The sequence below is a fragment of the Rutilus rutilus genome (assembly GCF_951802725.1).
Source record: "Rutilus rutilus genome assembly, chromosome: 1".
NCBI lineage: Eukaryota > Metazoa > Chordata > Actinopteri > Cypriniformes > Leuciscidae > Rutilus > Rutilus rutilus.
In genome coordinates, this window is record NC_140209.1 from 35,732,838 (window position 1) to 35,753,512 (window position 20,675).

At 38.3% G+C, this 20,675-nt stretch overlaps 1 protein-coding gene across 1 annotated transcript; it reads right to left on the bottom strand.

Annotated features, from left to right (window-relative positions):
* Nucleotides 1-996: 996 nt before the first annotated feature.
* Nucleotides 997-20,116, bottom strand: tmem184a (transmembrane protein 184a). Its single transcript, XM_084407135.1, has 9 exons — nucleotides 19,690-20,116; nucleotides 18,456-18,710; nucleotides 12,025-12,190; nucleotides 10,819-10,909; nucleotides 9,327-9,402; nucleotides 8,219-8,310; nucleotides 7,944-8,113; nucleotides 6,334-6,531; nucleotides 997-2,556 (listed from the first exon to the last, which is right to left on the bottom strand). The coding sequence occupies exons 2-9, from the start codon at nucleotides 18,708-18,710 to the stop codon at nucleotides 2,324-2,326; spliced, it is 1,281 nt and encodes a 426-aa protein (XP_084263261.1). The 5' UTR covers nucleotides 19,690-20,116; the 3' UTR covers nucleotides 997-2,323.
* Between the last annotated feature and the right edge of the window lie 559 nt (nucleotides 20,117-20,675).

Here is a 20,675-nt window from a genome sequence, read left to right on the forward strand (position 1 = left end):
AGATCGTAACGCCCTAATTCAGACTAATAAGAACAGAACACGCCGTCTCAAAATTATTCTGTAATTTTACAGGGTCGCCAGTGGTTATTTTTTTTGGCCAGTTAGCAAAATCAGTAGTGACAGAGGCATTACCGGTCATCTTGTGACTGAGGCCTGTAGACATTTCCCTGTTTTGAAGCAGTTTGATGGTGAAGATGGTCTTTAAACTAAGTGGGTACTTGTTTTTTTTAATTCTATGTATGCTGTATGTGGCCTTTTGGGCTGAATAGGATAAATTATTCTATATTTTACATATGAATATATCTATTTTTCAAAGTATATAATATGTGCTCAGTCAGTCCTTAAAGCTATTTACCATGAACGCACATAGGAATTTTAACCAGTGCTCTTTAAAACACACTTGCCTATAAGAATCTTATAGTAAACTCCATGACATATAAAGTATGCTGCTCCAAATTATTACTTTATATTTGTCAATGTTAAGATGCAACTGTAAGGTATTAGGAGTAGTCCTGTTAAATAGTGCCTTTAATATTGAGCTTGTCATCATTTAAGTACTGTATGAATGGGTGTGGTTGTTTTGTAAAATCATATTTCCATATGCAACCACGTTGAACAGATCTCGTGGGCGTAACTGTTGTGCTATATATAAAATAGCAATTGTAAATACGGACACCATGAAAGGCAGCAAAAACTAGGCTTAGATTAATCATATTCATGATTCTCATTAATCTGCTTGTATCACATTGATCTCTGATATTTATTTTGGTTTTGTTTTTTATTCTCATCATCTAAATTATTTTATTTACATTAATTTGTTTTCTTTTCAATTAACTACCCTCATGTACAAATGAAATCACTCAGTTTTTTTTTTTTTTCTGGCTAAATTTGAGGTGGTAAATTATTCCTGTACAAAGTCTGCAGTGTTTGTTTTGTACTTTTAAATAAAGCTTTTCTCATGTAACCTTCTTTGAATCTGAAGTCTTGTTTGGCGTTACATCAAAAAAGAAACTCATAAAAACAAATCTCACTCCCTTTCATTTATTTCCTAAGAGAAAAGATTGTCAACATAACCAACTGTACAGGAAGCTAAAATATCAGAGAGATGACTAGGTCTAGATATCATGCAATATACACATCACTTTCTTCATCCACAGTTAAAAGGCAGCGATCATTGGCACAAGTCATACTCTCATAATGCTGCCTCCAAACCATCGTTTAACAAAGGACTTATATGGCTAATTTACAGACAAAACGGGTCAATTTATTTTGTCTACAAAGTGAATAGAACGACTCAATCACATAACGAGGTTTCATTTTGAAGTCCATAAGCTTGATTATATTATTTTCAAAACACAATCAATTGAACTACCAAGTTAACAAAAGGTAGATTAGCAAATACATTAAGGAACATCTTGAAAAATTCTGTATCCAGTCAAAACAAGCGATGCACTCAGAAACTTCAAGACAGGACTTTGAAGACATTAATAGCTTTGCATGATACTTACTAAATACATCTCACCTTGGACTGTTGAAAAAACGATTTAGGCAAATCATTAAAGAGGTGAACAAAACACCCTTGAAAGGTTAAACAGTGGATAACTTAACACCATCATTTAACGGTAACGCTTGTGCCACTTTACACTTAAGATGTCACAGGTTAAAGCTTTAACCAACCAAACAATGGCTGAATACACATTATTTGCACTTAAATTACGTGATGATAGCTGAGACTCGCCTTCTTGCATCAGATCTCACTGTTTTTGAAGGCCTGGTGTGAAAATTAATGAACCTCCAAACCAAAGCAGGGACAGTGCTCTGTCCTTGCGGCATGGCTGATTCAAAGGTTTCAAAGATCCGCAGACAACAGTTTGAAGTGCGATCTCCAAAGCCAGGGCATCTTTGAGAGCCGGTTCAATTCGTCCTGAGACCCAGCAGAGAGCCGCTGAGCAAATACTTCAATCGACCAGATGCAAGAATGGCTCCCAAAAGTGTCAGTCCCTGATTCATTCCATCTGAACGGCTCCACGTGCCTCATGTTGATCAGCCATGCCTCAGAAAGGTTTGGAGGAGAGAAGGGAATCTTCTTTATAGGGCAGGATCATCCTCCCACTACAGGATGAGCTCGGGACAACAATAAGGAAAACAAATCATGACCCGGTCTACCTTCATTCCTTGTCAGGAAACTGTCCAGATCCCTTTTATGAGCTCTCTTTTTTCAAAAATCACGAGCTGATTTACATGATTAGTCTCCTCATTAAAGTTAGAAAGAGTCAAATTAGTTCTGGATTAAATAAATAGAAAGATCAGGACAGATGGGGCACTAAAACTCATCATCCGTGTCGATCAGCATCACTTTGTCAGATTTCTTAACAGTCTTGGAGGTGCTGGTCCCTGGTTTGCCATTCATGTTGGGTTGCACCACTTCCTGAGTGGACTGCTGGGTGTACTGTTGGTAGGCCGGGGAGAAGTTGTGGATTGCGTCCTGAACCATGTCTCCAGGGTTCATGGTCTCCTTCAGGCCACTGGATATGCTGTGCATAGGTGCTACATTCTCTACAAAACAAAACAAAAGATGAAAGCGTCAAACATCACGACATATTTATGATGACATCCGAGACTTAAAATGAGCAAATCTGAAAGTTTTCGTTCTTTTAAAAATTAGGACATGAAACTCGAGGAGGATGTAACCTAAACGCTCTACAAAGGAAATAAGAGGCAGTTTCGCACACGGTCTCGTCATTAAAACCCATTACATCACAACTATATATTGAGGTCAACATATAGGCCTTTTTCTAATCTAGAGGTCTTCACTCCCATAGGACTAACACATTATCCACAGGACAGGGAGTGTGGCCTGGGACAAGTTGAATTGCTCAGTGTAGGAGGGAAGATATTTATGTGCACACAGAAAGCAGGGGAAAGAAATTACTTGTGGGACACCCCCGTGAAGCATAAATATCTACTCAAATGTACACATTAAGTACTTACATACACATACACATACACATACACATACACATACACATACACATACACATACACATACACATACACATACACATACACATACACATACTTTTTTTTTTGGCAGGAGCGGGACAGAATCTTAAGGGAGCGGGACAAAAAAAACAAATCCAACTAAAATCCACTAGTCCATCCCACCCACTTTCAACAGAATGACAATGTCTAATGAAGAGTAAAAAACATTCCCAAGTTAAAGCAAAATGGTCATATTTCATATTTCTGAGGTATTTTGTTTGTCTGGATTACACAATCCGTTAACAGCCAGTGACTTTTCGACAATGCAATCTTGCTATTATCCTCACTCTTGTGAGCACATCGCCACAGGCACCGCCAAGGTCCAACCCAGCTGTTCACAAAATAGAAACCGGGATGTGACTGGAGGGAGGGGAGCACTGATGTGTTTGCCAAATCACTCTTCTGCTTCCTTTATCTACGACAGGCTGGAGAAGCCAGGAAAGAAATTCACAATCCCACAATTCCTAGATTTATCTCAGCTGTGGATGTATTAAACGAGGTTACAGAGTACAGCCTGATACACTGCAATATGATGAGTTCCAGCTAACTGTATCTTGCCTTGTGGATGATGGATGAGAGCTTGTACATAGGTGACGGCAGGCTGCCACTAGAGGGGTGAACGTTTCTGACCTCCTGTATAAGAAACACTTGAACTGTGCTTGTTGCTCTCCAGCGGCCAGCCTGAAAACTGTACAGTGAACGGATGGATGTTTTGGGACCTGGCCCCATGGAGGGTGAAAACTCTGGATCAGCAAACTGTCCTAAGCTTCTTCACAGGTGGTCCGCTAGGGAGTAAAGGCCATCCCGGAAGGTTGCTCTACCTAACAGGCTTCATGACAGTCGTGACCTTTTTATTAACAGTGAAAGGTTATGAATCCAGCAGTGACTTTACCCTTTGAGCTCAGGTGTTAATCTATGGTTAAAAACACAAGGGAGTTCTGAACACATTTGTACATTTTTCTCCTACAACGGTTAAGTAGAATTCTGCAATACGTCCACTGTGAAAGAAGACCTTGCGCTTAGAACATTAACATTTAAAGCTGCATTCAGTAACTTCGGGATTCCTTCGCTGTATTCTCGCTTTTTGCTCGCAGGTTTCTCTCTAGAGCTCCCCCCACAGCTTCGGAATAGATATTTGACAACACTGTTGTAAAAACTCGTTGGCTATTCTCAGACACCAGAGGCTAGTAGATCAACGACATCAAAGCAGATGGGACATTCTTTAAAACGTCTTCTTCATTCGGGTTCGAACAGCGTGAGGGAGCGCAACAATGACGGCATGTTAGCAGATTTCTTTTGGGCGTAAAGCAATTGTTTACATCGCGAGACCTGATATCACGCGAGACTTCCTGACGCGGCGGCCGGCGGCCCGCCGGCCCAAAGTTGCAAGTGCGTATTTTCCGCTCACGGGCAGCAGGGGGGTGCGAAACTACCACCATTCAACCCGAAATAAGTAATATAACCATTCCAATGACTCCGAAGCTGTTCAGTTAAGGTAAAAAAAAGTTACTTAGTTCACCTTTAAACTGACACAAGGCTTGAAACATGCATATCTGACTGACAGTCGAGTTATATTTCGTGGAGGCCTCTTGAAGTCAGAACACAAATCTAATGCAGCGTTTAACATTCAGCAGCTGAACTGACATTACAGCTTAAATTGGTGGAAATTGAAACCGAACTATTCTTCACCACCTTGAAAAGCACAAGCGACAGAATATGATTAATCCGTTAAGCGTGGAGAGGCTTTTGTAGCTCTAAGGATATGATCAGAATGATATACTACGGGCATACTGTTTTCTGCACAGTGCATACTGCCTGCTATTAGGTAATAGTAAATAATTCAGCATCATCTGATTGACACTCCAATATAGTAGAAGGCAGTATTGGCACCTTAACACTAATTGCCATCATAAAAAAACCCCCAAAAAAACCGAATGACAACGACGCAGTGTAGCTTCCTCTGATGCACAAAGTCACATCAGAAGAGGTGACAGACGAAATCGAGCCACTCTACCCACACTTGAAATATTAGGTTCTCCAGTGTGGGAGTTTTTTGTATTTCGAAAAAAAGACAGGGACTGCGTCTGAAATCACATACTCTCTTGAGTAGGTGTTTACCGGCGTGATGACTCCTATTTTCAACCAGATGGAACTGGAGAATATTCTGATTGTTCCAATCCAATCTGACTTCTGACCTGTACTGCTGCCTGAATCATAATCATACACTGTTCGTTCGTTGGCCAGAGGAGAACTGGCCCCCCGACTGAGCCTGGGTTCTCCCAAGGTTTTTTTTCTCCATTCTGCCACCTGATGGAGTTTTGGTTCCTTGCCACTGTTGCCTTTTTCACCTTTGTTGCCATTGGCTTTTGGCTTGCTTAGTTGGGAACATTAAATTTAACATTTAATTTAATTTTCAACAATAATATTGATCTGCCTGCATTGACACCATTATATGAGAACTGAACTAAGCTGGACGATGACATCACGGTTTTCTCCAGAACGGCTATATATAATAACTAAATATATATAAGAACTAAATTAATAACTTTTTTACAACAAAAATGAAACATCACTGAACTTAAGCTGGACTGTGATGCCATTTTCTTCTGGAAACAAACTTTGTTGCATTATTTTCCTGTTATCACTGTAAAGCTGCTTTGAAACTATCAGTATTGTAAAAAGCGCTATATAAATAAATGTGACTTGACTTTAGTTTGAATAACTAAACTTGCATTTTGAGTGCGATTCATTGAGCAAAAAAAAGAGAACACACTATATTTAACGATGAATTTGATCAATAGCACTATTTTCTTCAAAATTGCTAGTTCTTGCGATAATATCGTTACCGTGAATTCTTTTTCCCATGATAATCATGTAGCCAAAATCTGATATTGTGACATCCCTACTGCGAACTTGACTGTGAATAACAGAATTGTAATTTTTGGCTAAACGATTCCTTGTCATCCGACCTCATTATGCTGCAAGTTAAATTCACAACAGAAAGTTTTACAGCAAGAAAAACACCCGCTGAAGATTTTGTTGAAATGGCATCATTCGACATGCCACAGGTCTTTTGAGTTTCTCAGTACAAAGGAGTTTTTATGATGATCTGTGCCTTGCTGGTATGAGGGGAGCTTTCCAACAGCCTTCTGAACTGTGAGTCATAACGCTCCTGAGGAAGAAAACTTCAAGTTGCCTCATAAAGGCTTGCTGAGACATGTTTCTAAGATCATCTAGACTTTCCTAGGTCTGCTTTGTTTTTCCAAAGTGTCAGATTTTCAAGCTTCTAACCTGGTGTTTCACTCTTCTTCTCGCGGTACACACTGGAGGTGAAGGCGTAGCGGAGGGCGATGGCGCCGAAGAACATTTCGATGCAGATGATGAAGTTCTGCCAACCAGCTGCCACTGAACCAGCACCAACCTCATGACCATCAATGACCAGAGCTTCTGGGATCACACCACAACGCTCCAGAATGGCCAATACCATACCTGAGAAAAAGACAACCAAAGAAAAACATTTGCATAGGGCAGTGGTTCTCAACCTTTTTGACTCCAATGGCCCCCACTAGCTACGTTCCCATTCCAAAGTTGCATATTTAACTTGTGCACAAAATTGGAATATCGTAAAAACAAAAAAAACAAAAAAAAGCAGCGCATCATCCCACATTGCCACTTCCTGGGAAATTGCCGCAAAATATCTGTAATGAAATTGGAATTTGCTGTAATTGGGGAAGCCACTGTGGCTCTTTTTTCTTACGTCATACAACCCTATCATGTTATCTTACATTCGGATGCTGGTGTTTGGGAACACAATCATGTGAGACGCTTCTGTGAGGGAATTAAACCAAATCATTCTAATGACAGACTTTGGCTAAGGCATTTCAGAATGATCAAACCAGCATTTGAGAAGCTTTGCAATAAAATTGGTCCGCTGGTTAGTCCAGTTATCCAATCACTTCCACTGTTGAAGCTGTTGTCACGCAAGCTGCACAACGAGGGATTTATTCGGTAAATGTATTTATCATAATTTATGCTCATGTCGTCTTATTGGATAAAATAAATGATCTGCCTCAATTGGGTGCATATGTTTTTTTATGCACATTTTTATAATTTATGCGCATCTTGGCGTTTCCATCCATCAATTTTCTAAGCAATATCCTAAAATGCACATAAAAATAGATGGATGGAATCATAGCTACTGTCCACAACAAGATGCGAAGGCCCCATGACTTTTCTAGTTGTTCATTATTTACTAGATAAGGATAAAGGATAAGGGTTTTTAAAAGTATTTTTTACTCACAATTTACCTGGTAAAATACTTAAGAGTTCGGCATCAATAGAAAAAAAATATACTCATAAAATGTATAAACATGCTTTATTTATAGGATTTATAATATTTCAATTAATAAGACTTTCCAGGACTAGAAATCACAAGAAAAAAAAGTTGTTGAGAGGGTGAGTTAAAAAAATGTTGTTGTTGCTGTTTAAGCTTATTTTAATGCTCATTTAATCTTGGCTTAAATTAAAGTCATCTTGAGGCCCCCTTAGAAGTTCCCTGGTTGAGAACAGCTGGCATCGAGCAAGTAGAAATCTAAAAATGCCTGTCATATTTGTTAAAGGTAGAGAAAGTAACTTCTGCCACATCACTCGTTTTATGCTAAAAACAAACATGTTTGTCAATGTACTAATCTTTATATATATATATATATATATATATATATAAAGATTAGTACATTGACAAACATGTTTGTTTCCATGTTGAGATCACATGACCAACAAAATGTTGACTATTAGTGACAAAATTGTTGTTCGTAGTAGTATTGTACTTGGCTACCAAAAGTGTCAATGAACAGCTTGAGATGAATACTGAACATATAAAATAAGAATGCAGAGTAACCCACCTTGCCAGAATGAGAGGAAGATGACTGATTTGATGGTGAGGAATTTGAGCACAGGCTCAAAAGGTCTTAGAAGGTCACTGGTGGCGAAGTAGAAGAGGAAGAGGGCATAGAGAGCCAAACTGACAGAGATGTTGTAGATGATGGTGATGTAAAGGTAACCTCCCGTTACACTATATGAAGAGAAACAACACAAGGAGTGAAGCACAGCTCATTTAAAAAGGCAGATGTTGTATTATTAAGGGATGCTGATACAAATGAATGACAGGGTGGCTCACTTAAAATCTCCATCGTGGTATTTGCCAAAAGCCTGCAGAAGGATGGTGATGACAGCCATGATGGGCTTGATGACACAGAACTGAAGTGTGGCCTAGATGACATTAGTAACAGAAGCCAATGAGTAATGGTGATGGTTTGGTTTTTACGCCTGTTCTATTGAGTGAACAACCCTTTAAAATAGTTTGAGTGATAGAGAACTTCCAGTCCTCGTTCTTTTCAAAGGCATGGTAATGTTACATGCTTATTTTTGACAGGCAGTGCTTATTTCTTACATAATCAACACAAAATCTGACATGACTGACAAATCCACTCATTGAGAATGACGCAAAGGAGAATTTCCCCCCAATCTCACTACATGCAAGTCGGAATCGACTGCTTGAAACATCAACGTGGAATTCAAGTTTTAAATCGAATCTGTCTGTGTGAAAAGCCGTCTCAAAATAATCAAAGCACGCTCTGTCTCCGCTACAGTCTGGTATATCGCGAGGTGATGCTTTGAAAATCCCACATGTAGGCATCCGGTCAGACAGATTTATGTGTTTTGAAATTTCACTTCCTATTAAAAAAAAAAAGTTCAATTCACATTCTTTTCAGAATGGGGGATGGAGCTCTCAAGTCCAATTTCCATCAGTATTATTCTCAAAGTACGAGCGAGTTCCTCAGCTGCCGCGCAGACAGCATCAGTCTGGCGGCAATAGCTTTTTTTTGTGCTTATTATCAAGCTACTTGCACCTGCTTCCTACCGTTTGCAACCCTACATTAACCACTGGAAGCTGCTCAGGAAAGACAATGTTACAAAGATAACAGCTGCTACTTCAGGATTATTCAGGTAGAAAATGTTAGATAAAGGTTGTGGAGACTGAAGTCACAGAAATTCTGACCCTCTTATTAACATTTACGCTATTTACACATCACCGGTTTTCTTTATACAACTGCAGGTAAAAACAGAATGGGATATGAGACATAAGTGGGGTCCAAAAGTATGAGACCACACTGAAAATCAGAGATGTAAAACCTGGAAATAAGCTAAACATTTCAGAAGTACAAAAAAATGCTATGAAAAATGTTAAAGGAAAAGTTGGATTTTGAAGAAAAACAGGAACAAACCTGCTTGCAGAATCTCAGGAAGCCAATGGAGTAACTAATTCCTCCTAAACAGCATGTCCCGTATAGGCAACTGGACCTGTTAAAGGCAAATGAATAGGAACATGTAAAAGATAATGCTATTCTTGAGAGTGGTTTGATGAATTGATCTCTTAAGACACAGGCAGGCGAAAAATGATGTTGCACAAAAAATAGGTTAACACACATGCTCTGACACACTGAGTCATGGTGGCCATGTGGGCGATGACAACCAAATTTAAAATGAAGATGGCGTCACCATACTTCCAGAGGAGCTTCATGAGGTGTTTAATTACATCCAGTGCATTTTAATCAAATTCTGCCCACATTGTCCACCATGTTTGATTTTTGTTTTCTCCAAGCACTTAATGCATTGTGGGACTAGAATTTTGCCGACCCTTGAATTTGGCCAAAATTAGGTATTTTAGGAGGCAGCATAATTAAAGGGTTAGTTAACCCAAAAATGAAAATTCTGTCATCATTTACTCACCCTCATGTCGTTCCAAACCTGTAAGACATTTGTTCATTTTCGAAAGACAAATTAAGATATTTTTTTTATAAAATCTGAGAGCTTTCTGTCCCTCCATTGACAGCTACGCACCTACCACTTTGACCTTCAAAAAGTTCATAAAAAGATCGTAAAAATAATCCATATGAATTGAGCGGTTTAGTACAAATTTTCTGAAGTCTTGATCGCTTTATACGATGAACAGATTGAATTTAGGCTTTTATTCACATATAAATATTCATCAACGCACACATTAGTTGAGGTAAACGGAAGCTCAATCATGCTTGCCTGACTAACGAGAACCAATGAGATTCATTCTTGTTACGCAGCACGTTTGAGCTTCAGCAAGAACCAATGAGGTTCATTCTTGTGTTACGCAGCACGTTTGAGCTTCAGCAAGAACCAATGAAGTTCATTCTCGTATTACGCAGCATGTTTGAGCTTCAGCAAGAACCAATGAAGTTCATTCTCGTATTACGCAGCACGTTTGAGCTTCTGCAAGAACCAATGAGGTTCATTCTTGTTACGCAGCGCGTTTGAGCTTCCACAAGAACCAATGAGGTTCATTCTCGTGTTACGCAGCGCGTTTGAGCTTCTGCAAGAACCAATGAGGTTTGTTCTCCTGCGTTAGCCAAGTACGGTTGAAAATTTGAAACAAAATTTAACTAAACCGCTCAAATCATATGGATTATTTTTTACGATCTCTTTATGAACTTTCTGAAGCGTCAAAGTGGTAGTTGCGTAGCTGTCAATGGAGGAACAGAAATCGCTCAGATTTGATTAAAAAATGTCTTCATTTGTTTCTCGAAGATGAACAGGAGTACTTGAGGGTGAGTAGATGAATTTTCATTTTTGGGTGAACAATCGCTTTAAGCCTTTGCAAAGGGAGCACACCTACCATGCCTTAAAAGCTGCTCACTATGTTTATTCACCTAGCAATTTTATTTATATAGATATATAGACACTCACTGAATGGGTTTTCCTCTTATTTCCGACATGATGGCACTTTCTCCACCGAGGTACTCAAAAGACAGACTCAGGAAGTTGTATATCACAAATGCTTGAATAATAATAAAAAAAAAAAAAAAAAATCATACATGAGAGCCTAACTTAAGCAATTTGCAGTAAGAGCTTTAAATGAGAAGCATAAAGAACATGTTTGACATGACAGAACACCTCATCACACATCAAGATTGAGGAGTTGTTTGTGTCCAGGAAATCCATCTTAAGCTAAGAGGTCGATTTAAAGACAGATTAGACGGTCAGATCTCATCGTCTCTCAGTGTGTACAACTATTACTTGTGGTAAGATTTTACTGATGGTCTATGACTAAGACTTAACATCTTTTAAATTACAATTATATTTATATTATAGGTACCTACATAATATTAAAAGAATTTAATACTTTATTCCGAAAGGATGCATTAAACAAAGTGACAGTAAAGATATACATTGTCACCAGAAGATTTATATTTCAAATAAATGTTGTTCTTTTAAACTATTAATAAAAATAAAAAATAAAATAAAAAAAGGGAAGAAAATTGTATCATGGCTTCCACAAAATTATTAAGCACCTGTTTACAACACTGATGAGAAATGTTTCACCAAATCAGCATATTAGAATGATTTCTGAAGATCATGTGAAACTAAAGACTGGAGTAATAGTTTATTTTTGATCAAATAAATACAGCCCTGACGAGCAAAAAGGACTTCTTTAAAAAACCTTTAAAAATCTTACCTACCCCAATAAAGAATACAACAAATACTTTTAACTTTATAAGTATATGGAATAAAATGGTTAAAGTAAAATAAATCCCCACCCTGGAATTTTCCCATGTAACTTAAACAGAAAAAAAAAAAAACTGTTATAAATAGTCATTGTCTAGCAGCAGTGGGATAGGTCTGAAAAGATGATAACAGAGACATTTGGGCTGCCTCCTTTCTGACTGTGCCATGACCAACAGGTTTGTTCAGTTACAATGAACATGTATCCATTTCCCCTCTATGAAACCTGCAACCCTATGTCTGTAAAGCAGGCTCTCCTCCCTCACTGCAGGCCAGACTTAAAAACAACAGCACACGTCATTCCACCAGCACTATATGTGTGCTGAATAATATTACGCCCGTGAGACAGAAGAGGATGTAAGGGCAGAGAGCAGCTCAGATTTACTGTACCTTCATAGCAGTCACGAACAGAGTCGAAATACACATAATACTGGTCATTGCTGATGAACAGCAGGCTGAGCCAGGAGTCGAAAGAATAGATGGGGACAATGAAGAGGATGCGGATGATGTAGCGCTGCTCGTTTGGCACCGTGTACGACCTCAGGTGCAAGTATATCTATAAAGACAAAAAGTGTGTTAAGAAAGACAAAGAGCTCATGCTCGACTACAAAAATAAACAACAAGTCTGACTTAAATAGCAAAAACAGTGAAATGCAAATGATTAAAATGTGCACTGGAGCAACACGCTGCAGAGCAGATGAAAAAGTGGCAAGAAAACAAGTGAGGTTTCGTTTCATCAGACACTGCTATAGTAACATGTATGGGGAAAGTGAGCTGGACAAACAGGGGCATGTATGCGGTAATACCAGTGTTGTTGAATAACCGTAAACTGATAAGTCTATAGCAGTTTATGGATGGTTAACAGAACTAATCAAACAAAGCAATGTTTACCACACTAATGCTGACCAGATATTAACTACAGTTCAAAATGAAAACGCTGAACACACACTGACACAACATGCATTTTTTTAATGGTGTTGTAGCTACAAACTGTCGTCATCTTATTTATTTTTAGCTTTATGACAGGTGGCAACCAGGTTGGTTTGTTTATATATATATATATATATATATATATATATATATATATATATATATATATATATATATATATATATAATAAATTAATATTGCAGTTCCCATACAACACATTAAGTTTATTATTTTATTAGGTGTATAATATTATCTTAAGGTGCTACTATGTAACATACAGCCATTATTGTCAAAATAGCTGGCAACAAAAGTGAGCACACCCTAAGTGACAATAGCTGTACGTCGTTTAACCATGCAAAGCCACATGTCCTATTCATCATGTTCATGTTTTTGTCTGCTTGACAGGATCATACAAATTTGTGTATCTTGTATTATAGCAGTTCAAATTTGTGCTTTGAGTACAATTCTCTCATACTGACCACTGGATGTTCAACATGGCACCTCATGGCAAAGAACTCTAATGATTTGAGAATTAGAATTGTTGCTCTCCACAAAGATGGCCTAGGGCTAGGCCATAAGAAGATTGGTAACACCCTGAAACTGAGTTACAGTACAGGCCAGGGTCGTACAGAAGTTTTCCAAGACGGGTTCCACTCGGAACAGGCCTCGCAAGGGTCAATCAAAGAAGTTGAGTCCTCATGCTGTGCGTCAGGTGCAGAAGCTGGCTTAAAAAGAAACAGATGCATGAGTCCTGCCAGCATTGCTTTAGAGGTTGCAAAGCGGAAAGTCAGCTTGGTCAGTGCTCAGACCATACACCGCACACTGCAACAAGTCGGTTTGCATGGCCGTCGTCCCAGAAGGAAGCCTCTTCTGAAGCTGGCTCACAAGAAAGCCCACAAACAGTTTGATGAAGACAGCCTGTCCAAGAGCATGAATTTCTGGAACCATGTCCTGTGGCCTGATGAGACTAAGATAAACTTGTTTGGCTCAGATGGTGTCCAGCATCTGTGGTGACGCACTGGTGAAGAGTACCAAGAAAATTGTGTCTTGCCTACAGTCGAGCATGGTGGGCGGTAGCATCATGGTCTGGGGCTGCATGAGTGCTGCTGGTACTGGGGAGCTGCGCTTCATTGAGGGAAACATGGATTCCAACATGTACTGTGACATTCTGAAGCAGAACATGATGCCCTCCCTTCAGAAACTGGGCCGAACGGCATGATAACGACCCCAAACACACCGCCAAGATGACAACTGCCATGTTGTGGAAGCTGAAGGTGAAGGTGTTGGAGTGGCCAAGTATGTCTCCAGACCTGAACCCTATTGAGCACCTGTAGGCATCCTCAAGTGGAATGTGGAGAAGCACCATGTGTCTAACACCCAGCAGCTCCATGATGTCATTATAGAGGAGTGGAAGAGGATCCCAGCAACAACCTGTGCAGCTCTGGTGAACTCCATGCCTAGGAGGATTAAGGCAATGCTAGATAACAATGGTGCTCACACAAAATATTGACACTTTGGACAGTTTTGACATGTTCACTTTGGGTGTACTCACTTTTGTTGCCAGCTATTTTAACAATAATGGCTGTATGTTTAGTTATTTTCAGAGGACAGTAAATATATACTGCTATACAAGCAGCACATTGACTACGCTAAAATCTATCCAAGTTTAATTTCTATAATATTGTCCCTTGAGAAGATATACTAAAATGTTTGCTGAAATGTGAGGGGTGTACTCACTTTCGTGAGATTCTGTGTATATTATATATATTTTATATGGTTTAATCAAATTTGTCGGGTCAAAAACACAAATATCCCCTCTGGACATCACTTTTGGCCACTACTGTAGAGTCACATGTGTGCATATATCGGTAATATAGTTTCAAAGTTCATAATCTACATTTGAGATGCCTGTGCATGTCCTTAAAGTCCCTTTTGAACTTAACAATATTACTAAGGGGGCTCAATATTCGCTGGGCTCTTTAAACTCTTGGATACTCAATCATTTGAAATCAGATTATTTGAGTCCTTCATTCCACGGGTGGAGGCTTGATGCATTTGTGGGCTCTCGAAAAAGCTAGGGGAGTTGCTCTCTGAACTGATGTCCTCCATTTCACCTAGCCTGCAGGGGAAATAAGTTCACAGTCTCCCAGACTCCATAATGCGGAGCTGACAGTGAGAGAGAGCCGCGCTCACAGTAATGGCTCTGGCCATTGACTGTCTGCTGGCTGACGCAGAATTGGAGCCAAAGCTAATTACAACCTGTCTGAAGCAGAGAGGAACTGCTGGTGGAGCTGTGAGGCCCCCAAACACACTGTTCTGAGAGCCGGTGAATCACAAGGTGTACCATCAACGTTAAGACCATAAAGCTTGTAAAAACTAGAGAGCTGAGAAAAGGCAGACCCAGGAGTGCTGTTGGCGCCTTGTCAGTGCCATATATAACAATTCACTTAAGAGGGGCTGGCCCAGAAGGTGCTTATGGTCTAAATAGCTGTTTTTCAAAGACTCCTTTGATATCCCTGGCACTGATGGGAAAGTTTTGCAGGCAAATCAGTAACTTCAGACCAGTGTGTTTTAGGAACGCAATCTCAATTTCTGCCTTTAGTATGCAGAGCGCAAGGAAAGCTCCGCCGGGAGATTCTTTTGCAGAGAAGCCGAGAAAGGCTGTGAAATACTAAAACAATCCTGAGGGTTCCTTTAATCTCCTCAGGATTTACAAATGTTGCAGTTTGCAAAGCCGCGGAGGAGTCGTCGTTCAGCTGCAAGGCTGAGGGACAAAAAACAGACTGTTTGGACTTGATTATGACTTGAAGAAGAAAACCATGACACAGGGACTCCTTTTCAGTCTCTATATAGCATCCTGACGTTGCTTGGCCGCTTCAGAACTGTCAGCTTCTCAGAAGTGTTGGCTTCCGTATGGCACACAAGATGCTTTGGAGGCAATCAAAGTCCATCGGGGACACTGTGGGCGCTGCAATTCAGAGCTGAAGAAATACCTTTCCTGACCTCTGCTCTCCATCAGTACGATCCCAGTGGTTCAATTACATAACGGATGCTTGAGAAACATATTCTATATTAAATTTCTTCATGGGTCATATAGGCTGCAATGAAAAAGGGATTCAAAACATACCAGCAAGAGCAAGCAAATTAGATTTCAACCTTTCCCAAAACCGAACAATGTCTGCAAATATAATTGGTAATTCGACACACAAGATGGGTATATTCATACTGTGCTGGCACTTCACCTGACAATTACTTTTACACAAAACTCATCCACCTCCAACGGATTTCACCTTGCCATAGGCAGCATAGTGAACTCATTCATATGCGACAGAAATGGATATTCAGGTATGATGCGCTTTCAGCTGTAATGAACGGGAAAATATAAAGGACATGGAAATACCAAAGCAAATTAGAACAGCTCAGCATGTTTATATCTACAAAGAAATGACCAAGCCTCAGCAAGAAGACTTATTGAGCAGTCTGGTATCTTAATAAAACTGCCCTTATCACTCTTTTACCGATACAGCTGGTGTAAAGGTTGGTGAATGATGGTCTTTCATCAAACACAAAAGAACTTCCTCTATAAACAAAGGCTGGGCACACAAATATTGCTCTCGCTGTAGTTTCTGCTTTAAACTAGTGAACATATACTACCAGTCAAATGTTTGGACGGACGCACCTACTCACTTTAATCGTACTGTTTTCCACATTTTAGAAAAAAAGCTATTTTAGAAATAAAACTATGAAGATAAAACAAATAACACGAAAATAGCTATCCTTTGCCCACATTTTCTCAACCAGCTTCATGGTATCCAACTTGGATGCTTTTTAAACAGCTAATTTACATTTGTGTTAAAAAAAAAAAAAAAAAAAAAAAAAACACATATTAATTATATATGATATATATACACACACACACACATATGGGTCATTGACGAATAAGGTTTTTAAAAGTGTAAAAAAATTGAATGGAGATATAACTATATTTGAAACCATTTTTTTGTTTACCTAGGTGTTAACAATAAGATTTTGTGGTTTGTACAATCAATTAACACTGTTTTTTTGTCATTTTTTACAAGATGGAAAAAATTTGTCACCAAAAAAGTCATTCGGTTTAACCACTGATCTGAAAGTTAAAAACTGATTTGACATTGATGTTGAGATAGTATATAGTGTGTACCACAGAATAAATATTAAATAAAATTATCACTGATCTTCTAAATGTAATAATTTATTGGACTACTCTAAACACTCCAACATATTCAAGTAAAACATTGCACAGGGAAAGGAGAAAAGGGGAAATGTAAAAAAAAGAGCCTTATCTGCTTTATATTTGTATTATTGTAGTTCCTTTAGTTATTAAAAACAATACTATTCCATTTAAATATTTACTATATCGGTTTTACCGAATGACCTTTTGACACTTCAAAATCTTTAAAATACCTTTATATGTAAAATATAATTAAAACCTTTTGGATTCAGTAAAAGAGATCAAGTTGTACTACCTTACATACTTTGGATGTTATTTTTTTTTTTTTTTTAAGGCCTTTGGACAAAAAAAATGACCCGTCACGTCATTGACCCATATATACACACACACAAAACTATCAAGTAGCACAACTGTTTTAATCACTGATAATAATAAGAAAAAGAAATGTTTGGTAAGCACAAAATCAGCATATAAGAATGATTTCTGAAGAAAATGGCAGCTGAAAATTCAGCTTTGCCATCATAGGAATAAATGTGAAAATATTCAAAAAGAAAAGTTATTTTAAATTGTAATAATCTTTCACAATATTACTGTATTACTGTACTTTTGATTTAAAACTGCCTTGGAGAGCATTCTTTCAAAACATTCAAATATCTTACAAACCCCACACTTTTGAATGGTACTGTACATTGGCTCAATTTATTTAACACTAATTTCAAGCAAAATATATATTTCTTAATCATGATCAAACGAGTCAGTTGACTCGAGTATATCCAAATGTTTTACTGTTAGTGTATAAGACAGAGCCAACAGATTTATTTCTAAACTACTATGGCTATAAAAAACACAAACGACCACTTGAAATACTGCCAGGCACACACACACACACACACACACAAGCTTGAGAAATATCTTGTCAGAGACAATAGTTTCCCTTAAAAAAAGTTCCTGTTTCTAAAGTGCACATTACAGATGGCACATGTATTACTGGTTACGGTATCCTCGCATTAGATCACCAGAGTACACTATAGCCATATTTCTGTGTTTACACAGCAGTCTTATCAGCTCTGGGAACAGGGACCACTCCGCTCTGTAGTTAAATGTGATTGGTCAAGGACGACTAACAGTGCTATAAACGGAACATTAGAGCAAAGAAAACATGGATGACTGTTCAGAACAAACAGCTAGGTATTTATTGATCTCTGATGATCGATAAGCAGGGAGGCAGGGAGTGGAGGGTTAGTTATTGCTGTGGTTTTTTAATGACTGTGTAACAGAGATTAACCTTCTAAAGTGACATCATATTATCAAGATCTGCAGATGATAATGAGCCTGAGGTCAGGTATGAGGGAGGAGACGGCGCGGAACAGCTTTTGTTTTCCCTGCCTAGGTTATTTGCTTTTATTTGCGTGTGCTCTGAATGAACCACTGCTATTAGTGTCTCCAGCTTTCCCTGGGCCACTCCATTTAATGCTGAGATTTGCTCCTCACCTCATGGCCCATACTGGCTATACCTCATACTATTTTAAAGGCATCAGCAATGCCTTTCTGTTGCTAAATAAGCAGTTCCATGGCCTCAGAAATTGTGCTAGATGTGTGAGTGGTTGGCTGTAAAAGGATTTCTATGAATTTCTAGTCTTCAAACGCATTAGAGACATTTAGTTCCTGTAAATTAGCCTACCTGATGACAGGTGATGATGAGTGCGGACCAAACGAAAATGCCGGACAAGGCTTGAGCAATGGGGGTGTTGAGGAAGATCTTGTCGTCCCCCACTACTTCAGTTCCATTACTTGTCCTGATTACGGTCATGTTAGACATGCCAGTTATATTTGACAGGATTGAGTACGACGACAAAGGGACTGAATTATCCATGTTTTTATCTGAACCCACTGACAGAGTGCTGAAAGCAGCTGTAGTAGTTCTGGACTCATTCATCTGTGGGGGGAAAAAAGAAAAGAATTTTTGTTATTTTTTTTTACGATTTAATTAAAACTAATTGATATTACATTAGTTATAAATATTTATTTTCTCTTTCATGTACAACTTACTCATAAAATACCGTTCAAAAGTTTGAGGTCAGACAGGTTTTTTGTTTGTTTTGTTTTTACTGGTTTTGAACGAAGTCTCAACAAGGCTGCCTTTATTTGAATTACAAATACAGTAAAATACTCTTCAGTATAATTTTAAATGTAATTTATTCCTGCGCTGTCAAAGCTGAAATCACTCTAATATGATGATTTGCCGCTAAAGAAACATTTCTTATAACCAATGTTAAAAACCGTAAAAAAAGTATATATATATATATATATATATATATATATATATATATATATATATTTTATGTATGTATGTTTTTACTGTCACTTTTAATTAATTTACTGCGTCCTTGCTGAATAAAAGTTTTTTTTTTTTTTTATAGAAATTTTACTGACTCCGTATAAACTTTGCTTATTCTCTAATCTATATATTACCCATCTAGATTGTACTATTTCTATTCCAATGACAAAGACGTTGTATGTAGGGTACATAGTTTCTTTAACAAACATTTACCAGGGAAACCATGATTACTATTTTCTTACTAAATGAAACGGGTGTTACCTTTGTAACTACAGACTAGCGTCACCGAAAAAAAAAAAAACATTTTTTTAAAGAAGGCCTTATAGCCTATCAATATATTATGGTTTCATGATTACCAACAACATTTACCATGATATTCTGTCGGAAACTATGGTTTACATGTTGATTTTTCATTAAGTAAATGGAGCGTCAGAGTTCATAATTTACAGCATATGTTGGGTTGCATTTTTTTAAGACATAAGTTACGAGATAGGTTTGATTTTAATGATTGATAGACAGCCTTTCTATTATTGTAACACAAAGCAAGACGAGTTATAGATAATTATGAAACACTTACCTTGATACTGTCAACACCTGTTAGAAGTTCAGTGCGATCAAACTCAAATCACTTTATCATAAACGTCACTTAACTCTGAACATCGTAGGGGGACTAAAATAACAAATGCATTCCATACATCAGTGCTTATAGAAAGATCAATATGCGACATGTAGCCATAAGTACACTAGACACACGGCCCGCGCGACGACACCGATTAGTCAAGCGCGCACTTCCTCGTTTAACTATTGACAGGTCTGATGGAACTCATTCAACTCGGCGAAAACAGTCGCGACGGGAAACTAATTGATTGTGATACAAATCCCGAAGCAAAGAAAAGTATACACGACTATTTTCCTAAAGCCTTTTCCCAATTCCACGCCAACAAGCTTGTTCCGTCTCAGCAGGTGTACGTACTTCGCGACACAACAGCACACCCAGGTCATGTGACCTTGGCTTGCGACTTCAGTCTTTGGTCACGTGACATGACAGGCAGAGACGAGCACCTGTTGATCAAAGGTAGACTATTCCTACTGCACACGTGCAATCTCAATTAATAAACTTACATTTACTATAGAGCTCAATAAAATAACAAGTACCTTAGAGAACATAAATGTGAATACTGATATAAATAATATAGGATTAATTCAGGTACACTTGGGCACTGTGATATTTAAAAGGAGCCTCAGATCACCTTAACCCTCCAGTTGGGTGTAAATGTCAGCAATGTTTTTTTTTTGGTGTGGGGTCAAAATGCTCCCATACATCACTGATTGGGTAAAAATATGTGTGCAGGCATTTTGAAACCCCTGTAACGCAAGATGTGCATGCTTTTGGATTATTCTAATAAATATAATTTACGTTTTTTTCAGAGACGTCACAGTTGCTTTGGGGTAAATTAGACTCCAGACATAATAAGAGGCTTGACACTGGATACAATAGTGATTAGTAGTAAACAATCATTTATTCTCCAACAGGAATAGAGTGTAAGAGTAGCATTCAGGAGG